The 21,455-nt window shown below is 41.2% G+C and overlaps 1 protein-coding gene across 3 annotated transcripts in view; it reads right to left on the bottom strand.

The window, feature by feature from the left end:
• ARHGAP42 (Rho GTPase activating protein 42) overlaps window positions 1-21,455 on the bottom strand; it is a 605,600-nt gene that overhangs the window by 41,045 nt on the left and 543,100 nt on the right. For all 3 annotated transcript variants that reach the window (XM_029602393.1, XM_029602394.1, XM_029602395.1), the window contains one exon: window positions 18,035-18,179. In XM_029602393.1, the coding sequence (XP_029458253.1) occupies window positions 18,035-18,179 (145 nt within the window). The remainder of the gene's footprint in view (window positions 1-18,034; window positions 18,180-21,455) is intronic.

The following is a 21,455-nucleotide window of genomic DNA, read 5'->3' as shown; positions in this document are numbered from 1 at the left end:
CACCCTACCTTCCCTTCCCCTACCTCCCCCGCCCTTTCCCCCCTACCTTTGATGACTTCTTTTTTTAATTTCAAAACTTACTTCAGCCCTGGGACTGAACTAAGTTGCGTGCGCCGGCCGACTGCCGGCACGCGATCTCTGACACAGCGCTGTGTCAGAGGCCTCTGGCCCCGCCCACCTCTTCCCTTTTTGCAAGCCCCAGGACTTACACGCGTCCCGGGGCTTTTTGCGCGTCGCCGGGCCTTTTTAAAATAGGCCATTTACACGCGTAACCCTTTTAAAATCCGGCCCATAATTTGCTATTTTAAAAGAGACTTATGCATGTACATTTTGTAAGTTACTCATTTAATTTTACACCTGCTAATTGATATCAAACTTGTTTATTGTTTCCTACTGGCTGGATGGGAGGGCTGGATGAACTAGAGGGAGCTCAAGCTGAAGAATCAGGAGGGTCTTGAAACTGGAGAGAAACTGGGCAAGCTGATGGAGGAATCAGAAAACTGGCAATTTCAATTATACGCACGTTTTAAAAATATACCAACTTATGCATGTAAATGGATTTCACGCAAGTCCTACTTTATTTTCACACATAAGTACATATGCTGAATGTATTGAAAGACTCGTTTTTAATGCACTGCATGCACGTATCTGCATATTTTATAATATGCACGTAACTAATACATGTGGGTTATAAAATGCTAGCCTAGATATCCATGTGGCTATGAGGCCATGCAGAGTTGTTTGAAAGTTACCCTCTTATCTATCAAGATCAATCACTAAACAAGAAGGCAGACATGAATTTGAAGGAAACATGCTTTTGGCTTTTAGGGAAAGAGATCATCTCTCTTATTTCATTCCTTTTTCTCTTGATTATATCACAAAACCATCTCAGACTGTTAAAAAGGGAAATTCACATTGGCACATAAACCCCCTTTTTCACTTCTCAGACTCTCCTATCACACCTTCCCCCTTCTCTTTCGATATAAAAGCTGCACAGTTTTTTGTAATACAGACTTGTAACAAGCTTATATCTTTTATAAAATATTCTTATTATACAAAAACATGCCTTTATATCTATCTTCTACTATATCCACTGCCCTGGGAAAATGAAATCTGGACCTTGCATGTATATTACCAATAATAAGATTACAACATAAAATCTGCATTTTAATTTGTCACTGTTTTCCTTTAGATGAAATAATTGCTTTGCTAAAATACATTTTAGCATACTACTGCATTTCAAATGTTAAAACTTTTATAAACTTAAACTTTTCTTTATTAAAGTCTAAAATCACAGAGAGAAATATTTGATACAAAGCTCAAAGGGGTAGATTTTAAAAGAAGCGCGATCAGCTTGCGCATCAGACTCAAGCAAAAGTACGCTGGATTTTAGTAGATACGCGCGGAGCCGCGCGTATCTACTAAAATCCTGGATCGGCGCGCGCAAGGCTATCGATTTTGTATAGCCTGCGCGTGCCGAGCCGCGCTGCCTCCCCCCGTTCCCTCCAAGGCCGCTCCGAAATCGGAGCGGCCTCAGAGGGAACTTTCCTTTGCCCTCCCCTCACCTTACCCTCCCTTCCCCTACCTAACCCACCCACCCGGCCCTGTCTACACCCCCCCCTTACCTTTGTCGGGGGATTTACGCCTCCCGGAGGGAGACGTAAATCCCCGCGCGCCAGCGGGCCTGCTGTGCGCCGGGCCGCGACCTGGGGGCGGGTACGGAGGGCGCGGCCACGCCCCCGGGCCGTAGCCACGCCCCGTACCCGCCCCCAAAACGCTGCCGACACGCCCCCGCAACGCCGCGCGCTCCGGCCCCGCCCCCCGACACGCCCCCCGACACGCCCCCCTCCGAGAACCCCGGGACGTACGCGAGTCCCGGGGCTCTGCGCGCGCCGGGAGGCCTATGTAAAATAGGCTTCCCGGCGCGCAGGGCCCTGCTCGCGTAAATCCGCCCGGTTTTGGGCGGATTTACGCGAGCAGGGCTCTGAAAATCCGCCCCAAAGAGTAGACTTAGGATAATATAAGGACATATTTATTGAAAGAAAGGGTGGTGAATTATTATTTATTAGGCTTCATGAATCACAGTTCTTACATAAGTACATCAATGTAATATACATACATTAAAAAAATAAACATACCATACATTAAAACTAAAAGTGAGTAATACAATTCAAAATTTAAACTAAAAAAAAAAATCGACAAAAAACGAGGAAACTAAAAGAAGATAAAAACCAGATACAAACTATAGTAAACTATAGAAAGTAACATTAAATATCTGTATAAATACTTAGAATACATGCAATAGCCTTACAGTTAAGGTGGAGGCCAAAATAGTAACAGAATTCAAGACAATATGGGTTAAGCACCGAGGAATCTTTTGAAACAAGGATGTGATAATAAATTCTGAAATTGGGTATGCCCTGTGGTACTGCTTTAGGAATGTGCACTCTAAATGTTCCATGCAGTCCATATTAACTGACATTTTCTCTATTTCTATTTCCAATTCATCTGCAATACAACTAGAATTATTTTAGACCATTCATGTGCATGATTCAGTATCTGAGTATTCATGCAAATATTAACTTTCCAGTTAAAAAGCTCACAAAAAGCTGTCAATGTGCATGGCTGGTGACACAGAGTAACACCATGCAATTTAATCTTCTAAAAAAAATCAAGATTTTTTTCAAGAAAAGGTTTGTAGAAAACTAATCTATATAGTAATGCAGCAAATGATAGGTATATGTAGAGACAAACATTTCATTTTGGTTTATTTGTTTTGTAGATAGCAATCATTTGTTTGGCTCACTTCAGATGAAAATTTATTTTTGTTTACTCGTTTCCCATTAAAGTTAAAGGGGAAAGAAATGCTGCCTATTCTGGCTCCCAAATTCAGGTTTTCTAATCATTTCTAATGAAACTTGTGGACAAACATCATCAGAAGGGTAAAGGGCACCACAACACATTATGACTGTTAAAGTAGCAGCAAAAATGGCATGAATAGCCCAAGGACCTGTAATGGGGAAAAACCGTATACACAGTGGCAGACGTTCTCCAAGGCATCATGAGAGAAGCAAAGCAGCAGCAAAAAGTGGCTAGAACACCCAAGTCTCTAAAAGAGGGGCAAAGAGCATCAAAACAGTGGCATGGACCCTCCAAGATAGCCTGAAAGGAGCAAAGTGGCATCGTGTGACATGAATAGGTTAATCAAGGCACTGTGAAGGGGGAACAAAACACCAAAAGTGGCAGAAAACCCCCAAGGCAGTGACAGAGGTTTAAAGCTGCAGAAAGAGTTGAATGAAGACCTCAAAGCAAAATGAGAGGCGCAAAGCAACCAGCCACAGTGCCAAGAATGCTCCAAGACTCCAAATGAGTAGCAGAGAGCACCAGCCAAATTGATCCTTGGAGGAGATCTGATGTCAATATTAGGGGAAGAGGCTGGCTGTTCAGGTTTAAAGTTGGTCTTTTCCTTTGCTGTGGTATAATCTGAGCCTTGTCAGTATTATCTGCCTCCTTCTCCATTCTCCTCACTAGAGGCGAAGAAGCTACTGACTAAAAGCCCAAATTCTCTTCAGCCATTAGTTATTGAATATTCAGGGGAATCCAAGACACAATTCTTCTTCTGAATCAGTTTTTGCAAATAATGCTTCCATTACCTGAGCAGTAAAAATAGAGGACTGCAGTCCTGGTTTTGGCCGCTGCATCTCTGCTGCCCTGGCTTTTTAGTGTGGTATATTCTGTCAATGGTTAAATACCAGGTGATACCAATAGTCAGTAAGGAAAAGAAGTTTGAAGAAAAAGTCCAAGAGAGCAAGATACCATTAAAAGTAACTAGGTACAGTCTCTGTAAAGCATCAAATTGACAGGGCAAGAGTCAGCAAGCACTGTAAGGGAAGGGAATTTGGAAAGAACCTCGAAGACAGCTGGAGAAGTGGCAGAACCACTCAAATGTACTAGATGTGGCTTAGAACAGCAGTGGTGCTCCAAACATTTAAAATCACAAATGGTAGGTGCAAAGCACACAGCAGAGTTAGTATGCTTTGCAGTGGCATACTATCTATTGGCTGGCTATGTCTATGTAATTTACTATCATTGTACATTACAATATTATACCAGAGTGGCTCTCACAGTGTGTGAAAAAAATGTGTTGACTCTTTGTGCACACAAACTCTGAGACAGAGAAGAAACAGACAAGACTCACTGCATCTTGAGCTCTATGATCCTCGCAAAGAGGACTCTTAAATATGTCCTCTATTCTTAAGCATGGCTAAGCAAGGGCTTTTTCAATTGCTGCTCCTACTCTTTGGAACACTATTCCCCATGAACTGCATCTGAGGGGATGCACAGACATTTAAAGATATGTTGAAGACATACCTTGTCAAGATTGCATTTGATTGAACCAGTGAGGATCAAGAACTTTCTTCTTTGGTTTTGTATGAAATCTGCTTTATTTGATTTTGTTGTTTTGAATTTAAATATGTACATTTTATTGTAAACTATCTAGGGCTTTGGTAATGGTGGTATATAAATTCAAATAGACACATTTGTCTCTGAAGACACAAAAAGCAGTGTAAAGATTAAGACAGAAAGACAGAATGGCAGCAAAACCACTAAGGGGTAGTGTGCGGGTTACTGCAAACCCCCAAAGCATAGACTGCGAATACTGCAAAGATCATGGAGGCATCAAACCCCCCAAGGTGTAGAGTGCGAGTTATTGCAAAGAGCACAGATTCATCAAAAACCCCAAGGTGTCATGAGAAGAGCAAAGGGAATCAACAATAGCTGTATGAACAGCTCAAGGTAGTGAAGGCATCATAGGAGAAGCAAAGGCAGTACTAAAAGTGGTATGAATATAACAAGACATTGCAAAGCAGCAAAATCGTAACTGTAGTGGCAGGTATTCTTCAAGGATCATGAGAGCTGGGAAGCAGGCCAGGCAGTAACAGTGGCAGACTTAGACAGTAAGGCATAGAGACAGGAAAGAAGTGGGGGTGAAAAGAGAAACATATATTTTTTTTAATATTATTTCTTTTGTGGGATAAAACACCTCAGCAAAACCAAGAAATAAGCAGGGTGGGAAAACTAGTCTGGGATCCAAATGGCAAAAAACAAAGGCATCGAAACCTCCAAGGTGCAGCATCAGGAGCATGGCAGCACGACCTCTAAGGTGTGGCGTCAGAGGCATGGCAGCTAGGCAAAGTGAAAACAAGAGCCTCAAGGTGCTTTCAGCCATCCTGTCACTTGCACAGAAATTCTGGAAACCCAGCAAAGGTGGTTTAATTTTCAAGATCACCCACTTTTTCATCAACTCTGGCACCAGCCTGGAATGATGAGGACTCACAATGTCCCCTGCCACTGAGAAGACATCTTTGCTGGATATGCTGGTTGATGGGAAGGTTAGATAATACTGAGTCACACTGGCCAGGTCTGGCCAGACTACAGACTTGTGTGCCCAATATTACAGCGGATTTGTGGTCATGTCCTTGCTGGGCTATTAGATAGCGTGTCACAGAAATATCTGCTAGGGTCTTGTAATGGGATTGCTTGGCTTAAGTCTAACAAGCTTGGTTTAGAATATATTCAGATGGTAGGCCTCATTAGACTCGGCATTCTCACAGTGATCCCACATCATGTGACATTAAGCCAACTTCAAAAACAGGAGAAGTAAACCCCAGATGTGCAAGTTCCGTGATGAGGGAGTTAGAATCGCAAGAGAAAGCCGGTATATTTTGGGACATTGTATGTGTCTCTCAAAACATGTTTTCTGATATTTATTAGAGGCATGGGAGACAGATGGCAGAGGGACAGAGAGAGAATCCCGAACCTTCAGCCGCCCTCATAATAATCATAAGAAAGTATCTGTAATATATTATTGCATCTGTTGTTTTTGCTATTATCTATATTTAACTTTTATGGCATTACTTTCTAGAGAGTAACATAACATTATTAATAAAACACTGCTTATCCTGGCATCCATAGCTGTGCTAACTCAGTATGAGAGTGTCATTTTGAAGTGGGGAAGATGTGGTATCTGACAGGGTGCTCACACTGCTCTCTGAGATGGCAACTTTTTCCAGTGCTACATGCCTAGTGCACCTCTGCCTTTGGTGCACTAGGCATGTAGCACAGGAAACTTAGTCATCATATCCTTCGTGCAAATGAGTCACTGGGACCAGAGGGTGAGACTCCCTTTTACTCATGGGTCACAAATCATGGTTTGTTTGTTTTCTATCAGATATTTCAGTCTCTCTTGCTCCTGCTGCTCCAAAGAGGCCACAAACTGCAAACTTCTACTTTCATTCTCTCCTGCTCATATAAACCCTTAACTTTTCCTCCAGAATATTTACTATGGGACTCACTCCACTCAGGCTGGCACTTCTGGCATTCAGATTCTTAAAGCATCCTTGAAAGGCTTCAGCACTACCCAATCATGATTGGCGTGGATTGCCACCCGGGCAATCTCCATTTCCATAGACAAGTTGTGAAGGGGTGTCTGCTGCTCCACTAACCGCTGCAGCATTTAGTAGGTGGAATTCCAGCAGGGGCCAACATCTTGAATCAGCTGCTTGTGAGGCATCCCAGATTCTTCTGCTTCTCATAGAGAAGTTGCATGCCATTCACATTACAATGGAAATGCCCTGCTATTTGGAATCCAGTGTTCCTTGGGCCCCAGCTCCAAGGCATTCATCACCGCTAGGTGCAGTGTGTGCAATTCTGGTAGCCACATCTCAAAAAAGATATAGTTGCACTGGAGAAAGTGCAGAGAAGGGCGACCGAAATGATAAGTGGCATGGAACGGCTGCCCTATGAGGTAAGGCTAAGGATGTTAGGACTGTTCAGTTTGGAGAAGAGACGACAGACGGGATACGATAGAGGTCTACAAAATCATGAAAGGACTTGAACAAATTAATGTAAATCGGTTATTTACTCTCTCAGATAATAGAAAGACTAGGGGACACTCCATGAAGTTAGCAAGTAGCCCATTTAAAACAAACTGAAGACATTCTTTTTCACTCAGTGCATAGTTGAGCTCTAGAATTCATTGCCAGAGGATGTAGTTATAGCAGTTAGTGTAGCTGGGTTTAAAAAAGGTTTGGATAATTTCCCAGAGGAAAAATCCATAAACTGCTATTAATTATTAAACAATAGTAGCTTGATATTTATATTTGGGTAGTTGCCAGGTACTTATGACTTTGATTGGCCACTGTTGGAAACAGGATACCGGGCTTGATGGACTCTTGGGCTGATCCAGTATGGCAATTCTCATGTGCTTATGTTCCACTGCCCCCATTAAATTTGAAATACCATCACAAAAAATACCCTATATAAACACTCCTACATCTCCAATCTAGCTCCCAGCCCTGCAGCATCTTTCTTATAGTTGTTAACATATTATACCAAGTAAGGGTAATATCCATCAACACAGTGTACAGCACAATCCAGCTGTACTCTGATGTTTGGTCCTCGCTAGAGCTTCTGCCTGGCCCTGCCTCAGCCAGCTCTCACCAGTGTGCTAATAGGGAGAGGTAAGCATGCATAGTATTTACGCTGGTCCAGATGTCACTGGTGAAATGCACACTACTCCCCTCTGTCTTGGTCAGCTGTGCCAACATGCAACTATGGTACTCATTGTACAGGGTGGAGGTACACTGCTTACTGAATGTAGTATTAGAAGGCACTTTTTAATTGGAGGCTAAAAGTTGAAGCAGAGCTTAAAGCCCATGTTCTCCACTATTTGTAGGGGCTGGTTATCCAGGGCAATTTTTTCCCTCATGCACCTCATAACTACTTTGGATGCTATCTGCCTCTTGCCCTGGGAAAGTGATACAGATCACCACCTCATTTCCTCTATTGTGATTTGCTGCTGCAAATGCATGGCAGGGGGCTAGTGAGCTGCCACCTGACTGGTGGAAGGCAGCTATAGGGTCCGTTGCCCCAGTATCTTCCCACCGCTGTTGGCCTTATTACAGTGAATGCAATGAGCAAAATGAGGACTCTCCCTTACTTTAAAGTACCTCCATATCACAGATGTCTTCCACGATCTCTCTGTATCCTTGCAGGTTGCTGCTGTTGCTGTACCGGTTCCTATCTGTAGTCTGAAATAATAACTCACAAGTCTGTACCTGCGATAGCTTCTGGGCAAGGAGAATCTTCAGAGTGTTCAGGGACATAGGCCCTCGAGGACGAGTATCGGTCCCTATCTGTAGTCTGAAATAATAACTCACAATGTCCGTCTCTTGCGATTGCTTCCAGGCAAAGGAGAGTCTTCAGAGAGTTTAGGAACATGGGCCCTCAAGGAGCGAGTACCGGTTCCCTTCTGTAATCTGAAATAGAGAAAGAGAATGAGGCCCCCGAGGAGCGGATACCCCTGGTAGGTCCAGAGAGGTAATGCTGCAAGAGTGAAGCGGGTCCGAAGGAAATCCCAAACAATCTTTTGGGTGCAGAGTAATCTTTTGGGTGCAGAGAAGTCTTTGGACAGCCGAAGCTAGTCCAATCAGAGTCCTTGCTAACTCGATCTGTTAGCAAAAGTGAAGACCTTTTAAGTTGGAAGCGGATGACGTCAATACAGGGAGAAGCCCCTGAGGTTCGCGCCCTTGCTGGTACATACTTCGTGACCCACGCTCTACGTCATCAGGAACATGGCAGATCCGCAGCGTCGAGCTGGCCCGGGGACGCCGGGGAGAAGCGGCATGGAGACACCACGGCATCAAGCCGTCCATCAGGCACGGAGGGAGTCGCCACACAGGTAGAGAGGGTGGAGCGAGGGCGAAAGCAGGCATGAATGCAACAATTCCTTAAAAGTTTATAAAAGGAACAGTGAACTACATGTAATTTAAAAGACAACTCAGTATCGGATATTATCCCTATGTTTTTTTTACCTCAGAAGACATCCAGTAACTGGATGCCAGAATCTTACAATCTTGGTTTTGTTAATGTTTAGAACCAGTTTGTGTGCAGACATCCTGATTAATTGCCTTGATATAAATTGTTAGAAAACCTAAAGTGGTGCTATCTAATGCCAGAGGGAAAAAACCTCTGAATATTGTCCGCATATATTCAATAATGCACACTAAGGCCTGCCAGCAATTTGCATATCAAACTCAAATAAAATGTTGAACAGTGTTGCTGAAAGGGATTGCCCTGTGGTACAACAATCTTTAAAGGAAATCAGAAGTTTCAGAATTAAAACTAATTTGTTGTAACTGAGAAGAATGGAACCAAGTATACACTGATCCATCAATCCCAAGTACAACAACATATTGTGGTCCAAGTTATCAATCACTGCAGATCTAGCAGCACCAATAATTAGTCAGTGCCAGCATCAAAGCCTCATGGTATCAAATTTAGGATAGAAATCATTAAGACTTCGGGATGATGTTTTGGGTGAAAGATGAACTGAAATGGGTCGAAAATCTCATTTTCATCCAGAAATTCATGGCATTGTTTGAGAACTGTGGATCTGATCACCTTAGGCACAAATGTGATAGAAGAAATTGGTCAAAATTAGCCAGGTTATAACAATCTAGCTGAGGTTTTTTTAATGCAATGGTCTCACAGATATACTAATTTAAATTGAAGATAAAAAATCTTCTAAGAATGAGGCATTAACTATATGGACCAAAGTAGGACAAATGTCATCAGATAATGTCTTCATGATACTGGTGGTACAAGGGCTAAGAGGACATCTAGATGAGTTAATGGCCTTCACAATCTTTGATATTTCAACCTGTGAGACAAATTCAAATTGTATTCCATTTAGAATCTCTAACCACCACTGATGGCAAATCATTTTTAGGAGCCAAAACAAAAGTAGCACAAAGGTCTGCAATTGTCTTAGAGAAAATAAGTAGCAAATAATTCAGGGTGTAGCTGACAAAGATTCCCATCATTTCTGTCTAATATAAGTTTAGGCACTGTTCTAAACAATGCCTGAAGATTAAATCCTGCTTCTTGGCTAGCCTTACTAAAGATGCTCTTTTTTGTTGTAGTTACTTTATCTCTATATACATTAAGGGCACTTTTATATTCATCAAATGAATTATTAGTTTGATACTTTTGTCAGTGATGTTCCAACTGGTGCAGATTGGTTTTAAGCTCTTTCAATTCAGCAGTAAACCATGGCACTCTATTACTTCTTTTTTCACCAAGTACCTTTAAAAGGGATAGCTCATCAACAGCATGTAATAGAACACAGTGCCAACAATCGGTTGCTTCCTGAACCTGTAAATGGCAGGTAAGGATCCATTTTAGGTTTTATACAGATATAGAAGGAAAATTTAAAAGTCAAGTTAGAATGTTTTTTTTATCTGCATTCTGTGCAACCACAAAGTATTTCCTGTCTCTAATACTAACAGAAAGGAAATAGGTACTTGTACATAATTGTGAGACAATGGATGGGATTTGGCAAAGGACAGTGGAAAAAGAGAAGTAGTGCCAGTCAACAACAATGATTTTTTGGCTCTAACTGCTCAGTGCATCACTCAACTGCAGAAAGAGAACAGAGCAGCCTTGTCCGTTTCATCTCTGTTGCAGTTTTTGTGTATATTTTATTTATTTATTTGCTTTTGTATACCGACATTTGTTGGGGTACATCACATCGGTTTACATGTTGGCATGGAGAAATAGTAGGATGAACGTGTCCTACTGTTTTACATGGCGTGGAGGCACATCAACAGTTAATACAGTTACATTTTGCAAGGTTGAACATCAAGGAGAATTAATTCAAAAAGTTCAATGTGGTGGTTTGATTTGATCCCTCCACAAGGGCAATATCTGTACTTATTTACATGGGGAGGTTTGTACATGGGAGACTTATTGGGGCTTATTGGGGTACACGTACATGTCTAGGGTAAGGTGGGATTGAGAGGTTTCCATTTTTTATTGTGAGGTTGGGGTGGGGGGGATTAGGCTTGAGGGAGGAAAGGCTTTTTGGAATAGCCAGGTTTTTAGGTTTTTTCTGAAGGACTGTGTGGAGGTCTCCATTCTGAGTTGTTCAGGGAGAGTGTTCCATAGGGAAGGGCCTGCCATTGATATGGCGCGTTCTCTGGTTGCGGTGAGGCGTGCTTGTTTTGCGGAGGGAATGTTTAGCAGTCCGGAGTTCTTTGATCTGAGGTTTCTTTGAGTGTGATGGTGGTGGAGGGTGTCTTTTAGCCATTCTGTGTTTTTATTGTGTATTGATTTGTGTATTAGGGAGAGGGCTTTGTATTGTATTCTGTGGGTTATTGGGAGCCAGTGAAGGTCTTTGAGGATCGGTGTGATGTGGGCTGATCGATTGTTGTTTGTTAGGGATCTGGCTGTTGCATTTTGGAGTAGTTGCAGTGGTTTGAGGGTGGAGGAAGGGAGTCCGAGTAGGAGAGAATTGCAGTAGTCCAGTTTGGAGAATAGGAGTGATTGGAGTACTGTCCTATAATCCTGGCTGAGGAGGAGGGGTTTGATTTTCTTGAGAACTTGTAGCTTGAAGTAGCCGTCTTTTATTGTTGCGGTGATGTGTTTTTTTTAGGTTGAGCTCGGAATCCAATGTAATACCTAGGTCTTTTGCTTCGGTAATGCATCGGCTTGGTGGTTGGGTGGGTGTGGGAATTTGGCTGTTCTTTGTGCTGTGCTTGTTTGATATATATAGTATTTCGTTTTTGAGTGATTGAGTGTGAGGGAAAGCTGCGAGAGGAGAATTTTTTTTATTTGTGTTTGATTAACTCCTTTTGCCCAACCCCACTGTCCTTTACCCAGTCCAATCTGATCAGTGAGCAGACAGAATGTAGCAGCACCTGTCTCTCTATCACAGTGAGTGCACTGTAACTGCAGCAGTGAATGCCAATGTCAAAATTCTTTTCTCTTTTTATTAAACCTGTTCTTTAACTCTCAGCATCAATACAATGTGTTGTGCTGTCGGTCGCAGAAGGCTGCGACCGCTCTGCCTTACCTCTTTTCTCATCCTTCTCCTTGGGCAAGATGGCTGCCTCCGGTGCAGAGTACTGAGGGCCTTAGCGTCTCCAGCTCAGCATGGGCGTTCTAGTCCGCCATGCTCAGTCCCAGGGCTTCCTAGGGCGCGTGCGTGCATGTTGCCTACTCTCAAATACACGTCATGGCGGGAACCTCGGGGGCGTCCCCACCGCATAATGTCAATACTTCCGGGTATTTAAGCCTCCGCTTCGCTACCACCTTTGAGTTAGCAAGGACTTTGGTTTAGCTACTCTAACCGCTCTAAGCTGCACACTTAGACGCCTCTCTACCTCCGGGCCTCGCTCCTCACGAAGCTCTAGACACACGCTCCTCGGGGGTCTCTCGCTTCCAACCTCCCTTCGGGGCTTCTACTAACTAGACAACCGCTCCTCGGGAGTCTCTCTCTCTCTCTTCTATTTCAGGATCTCTGGACTACCAGGTACTCGCTCCTTGAGGGCCTATCAGTCTGTGTATCCTGCACCTCGGACCTTCAGTCCCATCATCCTCATTACCAAGAAGACGCTACGCTACGTTCCTGTGAGTACCTCTACGATACAGTGCTCCAACTCCACCCACCAGGCTCGGCGTTACCCGCACTGCGGGCTCCCACCTATATTACATCTGGGTGAGGTTCTACATCTGAGACTGTTGAACGTATTGGCACCTCGCGGACTTTAGTGCCTTACCTTCCTGCTTCATATCATCTATCTACAGCAGTACAATAAAGCCTTCCATTCACTCTGTGTCTGCTATCTGCGTTTAGCCTATCGCTGTGGTTCCCCATGGGGCCCCTCCCCGTGGGAGGAGTCATCTCCACAGCAACCAAGGGGCCACAATGCCACAAACACAACACAATGTTTCCATGTAAAATCCAACAGAGGAATTGGAGTTTCTTTGAACATGCTTAGATCTATCCATGGGAGGATCCTTGTGTCACTTGATCCAGATGCCAGTTATAAGCTAGTTATAAAAAGGTTCACCTTGATTGGTCTTCCGTCCTGTCTACTTACCTACTTCCCCCCCACCTCAGCTGTGATCAGATTGCTACATCTCAGGTATTTCTTGGTTGCTATAGTTACCAGTCTCACTGCAGCACTTTTCAATGGACCATAGACTTCAATAGCAAACATTTGAAACACAAATTTTTGTTTATATTCATAGGCACCATCCATTTCTTTCGGGAAGACATAAATGAAATGAATATGGTCTCATTTGCAGCATCTTACTCCTTCATTTCAAACAAATGCACATCCATGGTAAAGATCCACTTTGGCAATTTGCAAGATCTTGGTTGTTTGTCTATTCAAGGCCAGCTTGCTGAAATTGAGTAAGTTGGGAAATTTTGAAAAGAAAAAATTCAACATGACTACTGCATCTTCTGGGTCCCTATCTAGTGGGAAAAGATGAATAAAATATTATCTGCATATAAGTGACCAGGGAGCAGAAATGAATGGGTATTTCACCCTAAAGCAGTGTTTCTCTACTCTTTCCTATTAGCACACCTATTAAATCAGGTTTCTGGATTGCTAGAATGAATATGCACGAGATAGATTTGCATACTTTGGAAACCCAATTTATGCTAATTTTATGCATATTCATTGTGGCAATCCTGAAACCTAAACAGTGTAGGTGCGCCTCCAGGAAAGGGTTGAGAAATACTGCCCTAAAGAACTTATAAAAATGCTGAAAAATAGTGGTAAAAGGAAAGAATCCTGACAACTGCAACAGATAATACAAATGGATTGTGATATTTCTGATAGAAAAGATGAAATCCAGCTAATTACTCCACTGCCCAGACACCTTTCCAGCAAGACAACATGATTGACAAAGTCAAAGCCACTGAAGAGGAAGCAGAACCCTCAAAACTGATTCTCCTCCATCCACAATACATAGTGCACTATCCAGCATGGAGACCGAGACAGTTTATGCTGGTCATATTAATCTAAGAGCAAAGTATTGTTCTTCAAATGGAAATTTGCATTCCAGTGCCTCAAATGCTTTTAGTCCATACAATGTATTTTTATGATGATACTGGAGAAAAGGCTTAAAGAGCAAATTCATGTTTAAGTCATGGATACTTGAACTATTAGTACAGCATAAAGAATTATTGCTAGCTACTTCCCAACCAATATTTGCTTACAGTAAATATTTTGTTGAGCTCAATTAGAGTTGTTAGTACCAGCGTGCAAAATTACTTATGCATCACCAGTACATTTTATTCAGCAGCATCTTTAAACATTGTCTTTGTTCTTTAGTACGACTTGGGTTATTTGGAATTCTGGTTTATTTAATTTCATATAATTAATGAGCTTTGCTTAAGATGGCACCTTATTTAAAGAGCAGCACAGCAGGAGAACAATAATTGCAAAAGTAAAAAATGACATAAATGGTATTTGATTTGCAGTTTCAATAATTAGGAAATGAGCATTGTTGGGACATAATTACACAGAACATCATAAAATTTGCATATCTTGTTCACAGCACCTTTAAAAATACTGCTTTCATTTTTTTTTTTATTGACAGTCTCCATCTCTGCCTAATTAAGGAAACACAAAACAAAAAGTGTTTTCTGATTTCCAGAGACAAAATACCTGTATAGCAACTGGATATGTCAGTTATGATTGTATTTACAAATTAAAAATGCCAATACAACTGAAATTCAAAAACATGGACTTAAAAGATGAACTATGATTATAACATATAGACGCGGTCGAGTAACAGGCTGTATACACTTTACAAGTGAGTGCTAACAGTGTCTTTTTATATGATGGTCATCAAACTTTTCAACCGAAGTCTTCTGTATTTTAGTGGTGAAGGGGTAGATTAACAGCAGTTGATATTTGCAGTTTGGGGTTTCTGATGTGGCAGGTGACATGCTAGCTCCTCCCCAATTACCTGAAAATATATCAAATGTGCTCTCTGCAGATTGACCTTACCCTAGAAGCTCAACACAGCTGTACTGCTGCTCTGTGCAAGTTAATTTTGGCCCTGTAGCATTCTGGGTAGACAGCCATATGCATTTCCATGCCAACCTCAACACTCAGGACCTCTCTTTTTACCCAAACTCTTTCCCTTCCTAGTCTTTATCATTACCTTACGATTTTGTCTAAAGCATGATTTAAATGAGTTAGTTGTAACCAAACAGTAAATCATCCAAGGGTACACAAAAACACCACTTAAAAATCCCAAATACAAAACACACAAGTGGTAAAAATCTCAATATATACCTTCACCCCAAAACAGTTTTAAAGAATTTTTAAGTCCAAAACAAACCAAGAATTGATACTGCACTCAACATCAAAAATCCAAAAAAATGTGCAGAAAAGTTTATTGGTCCACACATAAATATTTCATAAATAATAAGATTTAATATTTCAAGTATGTCAACCACTGTATAAATGCAAATCTTAGAAGGGTTCCCGAGACAAACCCTGTGTTTCGCTCCCTGTGAACACACATAACTACGGACATAGATTGTTACTTAAAATTGCTGTCCCTCCCAATGCAGCCTTGCGGCGAAAAATGGGGTCTATGTCGGGGGATCCTTCTAAGATTAGCATTTATACTATTTATATTTATACTGGGGAGTTGCCGTACTTGAAACATTAAATCTTATTATTTATGAAATTTTTATGTGTGGACCAATAAACTTTTCTGCAATTATTTCTTTTGTATTAAAGAATTTTTAAGAACATATTTTTTCTAAAATATATTTTTTAAGCAAAATAGAGAGAGAGGGAATAGAAGAATACTCATATCATAACACTGCACTTAGGCAGAAAGGAATCACCTGAAAATCATCATATTCTCATCCACCTACCTTCCACTACTTTATATTATTAATTAAATTAAAAATAGATTATTTTTAATTGGATTCACGTCTCTTCACTACAGTAAAATACTATCAGCTGCTGAATATCAACCCATATTCAATACCCTATAGATTATGTCTCTTATTTATTATAACCCCAACACAGAGGCCTTTATTTAATCTCTTTGGCTTCTTCAGGAGTGACCACCATTTACTATTACAACATATACTATATTCCTCTGTTATCTCAGGGCATGAATATTAGTACAATACTTATCTCTGCTCGTCCCAATTAAGACTGTGAACTCCTTATTGTATTCTTCCAAAGATATGCCTTATTCACTAAAGGCCAAATCTGAGAAGGCTCACGCGTGCAAATACCGGGGGTTATGCGCATGGCCAGGCCTTGCGCACGCCAAGTGCATTTTTGAAAGGGCCCAGCCAAGTGATAAGCCCCGATACATGCAGAAGTGTCAGGCCAGATAAAAGGGGCAGGCCAGGGGCATGGTCTAAGCGGGGAGGGGCGGGGGGTGGGTTGGGACAGCGCCATTACCCACTGTCCCAGGAAAGTGTGCTCTGGCAGCCGGCCAGCATGCAGAGTTTACTTCTGCTCTGGAGCAGCAGTAAGTATGAAATAAAAAATTGGGGGATAGTTAGGGTAGGTTTAGGGGTGGGGAGGAGAGGGGAAGAGGGAGGAAGGATAGGGTTAGGGAACTGGGGAAAACGCAAATCGCGTCGCCAATCATAATTTAAAAAATCCCCCCTCACGGGGAAGAGGCCACCCGCCTGCACATGCGCGAGCGGATATTAACATTCGGTGCATATGTGCGTGCAGGAATCCTAGTTTATAACATGCGCATGCCGACGCGCACATGTTATAAAATAGCCGCGTCCATGTGCATGCGCCGGGAACCACATGCACATGGACACGTGTATGGGCCTTTTAAAATCTGCCCTTAAGGCTTTTCTCCTATTCTGTGTCTTTCAAAAATACCTTGATGAATCAGACCCATAGTAACATAGTATTGAGAGCAGAAATAGACCAAATGGTCTATCCAGTCTGCCCAGCAAGTTTCCTATGGAATTAATTGGCCACTCTATGTAGGTTACTCCCAAGCTTATGTTAACAGTAGAAATATTAACAATTAAAACCAAGCACTGTCAAACCCATATCAAAATTGTTGTTAGGGGTAGTAGCTGCCAGTCCATGCATATTACCTCCATGCACCCTTTCCTTCATTTCCATCTCTAGCCTTTAGGGATTCACAGTGTTTATCCCAAGCCTTTTTGAAGGCATGAGATAAACAAATCCTGTTCATTCCCATTCAGAATGTAGATTACTTAATCATGATGTCATCTGACTGATTTTTAACTTAGATACCTGGATCGGCTTGACTAGAATTTCTCTGTGCAGCATACATCATAATCACCTCCATATTCACAGATCGCACCAATAGATGGAGACGTTCATCAAATGCAAGTATAAGAATGATTATGATGTATGCTGCACAGAGAAATTCTAGTGAAGCTGATCCAGGTATCTAAGTTAAAAATCAGTCAGATGACATCATCAATAAGTAATCAACATTCTTAAAGGGAATGAATGGATTTGTTTGGAAGACTACAATAAGGAATTCACACGGGGACAAGCAGAGATATGTATTGTGCTAATATTCATGCCCTGAGATTACAGAGGAATACAGTACATATGGTAAATAGATGGGAGTTTCCACCTAAAGAAGCCAAAGAGGTGAAACAAAGGCCTCTTGTTGGGATTATAATAAATAAGAGACATAATTTAAACGGTGGAGAATATGTTTTTTTTCTGAACAGCTGCTAGTATTTTATTGTAGTGAAGAGAAGTGAATCCGATTGAAAACAGGGCTATTTTTAATTGAATTAATAATAAAGTAGGTGGATGAGAGCACAATGATTGGGTAAAGGACACCAGGATTAGTCAGGTGATTCCCTTCTGCCTGTGTGCAATGCTATGATATGAGTATTCCTGTATTCCACTTCTCTCTATTTTGCTTTAAAACTATTTTAGAATAAATATTTTAACCTTTTTTTTTTAATTTTTGGATGAAGGTGTATATTAAGATTTTCACACTTGTGTATTTTGTATTTGGGTTTTTTTTTTAAATTTATGATATAAGTTACCATCACCTCTGCTGGTAGGGTATTCCAGATACCCAATTTCTCACTAAAGAAGTATGGAAACATGATACAAAATAATGGTGGCAGTATTATTGTTAAAAAAATATGCAAAACAATGGTCATACTTACTGTCTGGATCGGCCAGACATGGGGTATATCGCCCTTTTGGTTTCCGCGATCCTGTTGATAGGCAAATTGCTCTTGTTCTCCTGGAAATTGAACGGGACTGAGCTTGAGGAAGTGGGACATTTGGATCTGGTGCAGTGTGAAATATCTGCGACAGATTAAAATACTCCAAATAAAAAACTTGTTCTTTCATTGAACTGGTCACAACTTCTTTAAAAATCATGGCTTAATTTAATCAGTTTCACAGGCAAAAACTCTGAATACAAGTGTGTGTATGTGTGTGTAAGGAGAGGTGGCAGAGTAATAGTTTTTTTAAACACTTCAGAGAAAAGCTGGGTGTGGAGGGAGGGGGGATGGGAGAGAAAGATACTGAGGCAAAAGTTCAGCATCAAGAGACAGGGGCCAGGAGTAAGAGACAGAGGAATGCAGACAGAAGGATGGTGGCAAGTAGAGGAGGAGGAGGACAGTGAAAACAAACAATTTGGTAGGGGATGAGAGGGTGGCAGTGAATGAAACAGAGGATGAGGAGTGAGAGACATTCACAGATTAGGGGAATAGAAATAGATTCAATATGAGACAAAAACATCAAGAAAGGTAAGATTATAGAGATGCAGAAAAAACGGAAGAGCTAACATTTAGGGGTATGTAGCGTCAAAAAATGTGTTTAGGTTCATTTGTTTTGTAGGTTACAGTTATTTCTCAGGTTCATTGTAAATGAAAAAAATGTTCTTTGTTCATCTCATTCGTTTTACATTGAAGTCCATGGGGAAAGCAATTCATAGGCCCCATTAACTTCACTTAAAAAGAAAATATGGGCCTCCTGAAATTTCTTGTTATCTACTTGGGTTTAATAACTTGGAATAATTTGCATATTTTGCATATTCTTCAAATCTGATCACCTCACTCTTCATTTCCTTTTCCAGATCATTTATAAATATATTAAAAAGCACCAGTCCCAGTACAGATCCCTGAAGCATTCCATTATTTACCTTCTACCTTTGAGGAAACTGACCATTTAGTCCTACTCTCTATTTCCAGTCTTTTAACCAGTTCATAATACTCAATAAGAAATTGTCTCCTATACCATGGCTTTTTAATTTTCTCAGACGTCTCTCATGAAGGACTTTGTCAAACGCTTTCTGAAAATTCAAATATATTGTTTCAACCAGCTCACAATTATCCACATGTTTATTAACCTCTTCAAAAACATGCAGCAGATTGATGAGGCAATCCTTGGGTAAATTCATTTTGGCTGTGTCCCATTAAACCATATCTATCTATATGCTCTGTAATTTTGTTCTTTAGAATAGTTTCTATGCTTTTCCTGGCACTGACATCAGGCTCACCAGTCTACTGTTTCCCGGATTACCCCTGGAGTCCTTTTCAAATATTGGCGTTAAATTGGGCACCATCCAATCCTTCAGGTACAATACATGATTTTAATAATAGGTTATAAACTACTAGTAATAGGTCTGAAAATTCATTTTTTAGTTATTTCAGAACTCTGTGATATATACCATCTGGTCCAGATGATTTGCTACTCTTTAGTTTGCCAATTTGTCCTATTACATCTTCCAGGTTCACTGTGATTTGTTTCAGTTGTAGATTCAGAGATTTACATTTCATTGTATGATGTTCCTTAAAATTGAACTGTGTATCAATATCCTTTTGGGATCCTTTATATAATCTTGGGGCCTGCTTGATTTAACACTGCTAGATAAGACACAATGTAAAAATCTTTGTGAAATTCAATTATTATTAAAATGAAAAGGGATTGACAATTTTAAATCTGGACCTTGATTTTATGCTTTGAATTGAGATTTAGCATCATGGTATGTATGTCAATAAAATAACTAACAATTAAGTATATGATTGGTATCTTAGATTTTTGTGAGGCTACATGCCTATAAAAAATGATAAATCACAAAAGAGAAAAAAATAACTCTAAGTAAAGTTGAATTGTGTTTGGAATAGAATCACTAGTGAATTTCATTCTGAAAATCTCAATGCTAGTCCTGTGCTAGTTATTGCACAGCCTAATGGTCATTCTGTTTGTTCAGTGTGACTCACTATACAATGGTCCAAATTGCAATATGATGCTTTTACACGGTGCTAAGCATACATATGGATATGAAGTGCAGATGAGGGAAGAGTCCACGTTAAATCTGGTACCCTACAATGAGAAATTACTACTTACCTGATACTTTCCTTTTCTTTAGGACAGACAGATGAATTCAGAAACAGTGGGTTATGCACCTCTATCAGCAGATGGAAACAGAGCAAACTGACGTCACAGTGCATATACTGCTGCAGTGACATCAGCCTGCCAGTAATCTCTTCAAAAGCAACTGTGGACAGACTAGCAAAAAACTTGATTAAAAACAGACAACCAATACTATACTCAAACAACCAAAACTGATCTCAGACACAGAATGTATTAACACTATTCTAGGGACTGGATTAACACTTACCAGTAAGCCCTGGAAACTCTTAGTCCTGTAGGAGGACCATAGCACAATCATTCGGCAGCTAAGGGCGGGAAGCTGGATTCATCTGTCTGTCCTAAAGAAAAGGAAATTATCAGATAAGTAGTAATTTCTCATTTTTTAGCATCCAGACAGAAGAATCCAGAACCAGTGGGATGTATCCAAGCTACTCCCGAACAGGGCGGGAAGCTGCCCACGGTCCAGTCAAAACTGCACATGCAAAAGCTGTGTCCTCCCGGGCCTGTACATCCAGACGATAACACCTGGAAAAGTTGTGTAAGGAGGCCCATGTTGCAGCTTGGCAAATGTCGATGGGAGACAACAATCTAATCTCCACCCATGACACTGACTGAGCCCTAGTGGAATGAGCCCCTAACCTGAGTAGGGAACGGCTTTTCAGCCGCCACAAATGCAGCCATAACCACCTCCTTAATCCAGTGAGCTATCATAGCCCGCGATGCTGGTTCCTGTTTTCCTGCATCATGAAAGACAATCAGATGATCCGACTTTTGGAAAGGTTTAGAAACCTCCAGATATTTCATGACATGTCTCTTGACATCCAAGGGATGCAACAGGCAGTATTCCCCTGCAGCTCATTCCTTATCTAAGGACGGAAAGGAAATGGACTAATTTAAGTGAAAATCTGAGACCACTTTAGGCAAGAAGGAAGGAACAGTACACAATTGTATCACCCCTGGAGTCACCTGAAGGAACGGCTCCTGGCAAGACAAAGCCTACAGCTCGGAAATTCTTCACGCAGAACATATCACCACTAGAAACATCGTTTTTTGGGTCAGTTACCACAAGGAAAGGCTACGCAGCAGTTGAAACGTAAGGCCCACCAAGAAATCCAACACCAGGTTAAGATTCCACAAAGGAACCGGTAACCTTAAGGGAGGAAAAAGATGCTTCACTCCCCGCAAGAAACGGGTCACATC

The sequence above is a fragment of the Rhinatrema bivittatum genome, chromosome 5 (genome assembly GCF_901001135.1).
Source record: "Rhinatrema bivittatum chromosome 5, aRhiBiv1.1, whole genome shotgun sequence".
NCBI lineage: Eukaryota > Metazoa > Chordata > Amphibia > Gymnophiona > Rhinatrematidae > Rhinatrema > Rhinatrema bivittatum.
Note: the sequence above shows the minus strand (reverse complement) of the source record. Positions and strands in the feature narration are given on the sequence as shown.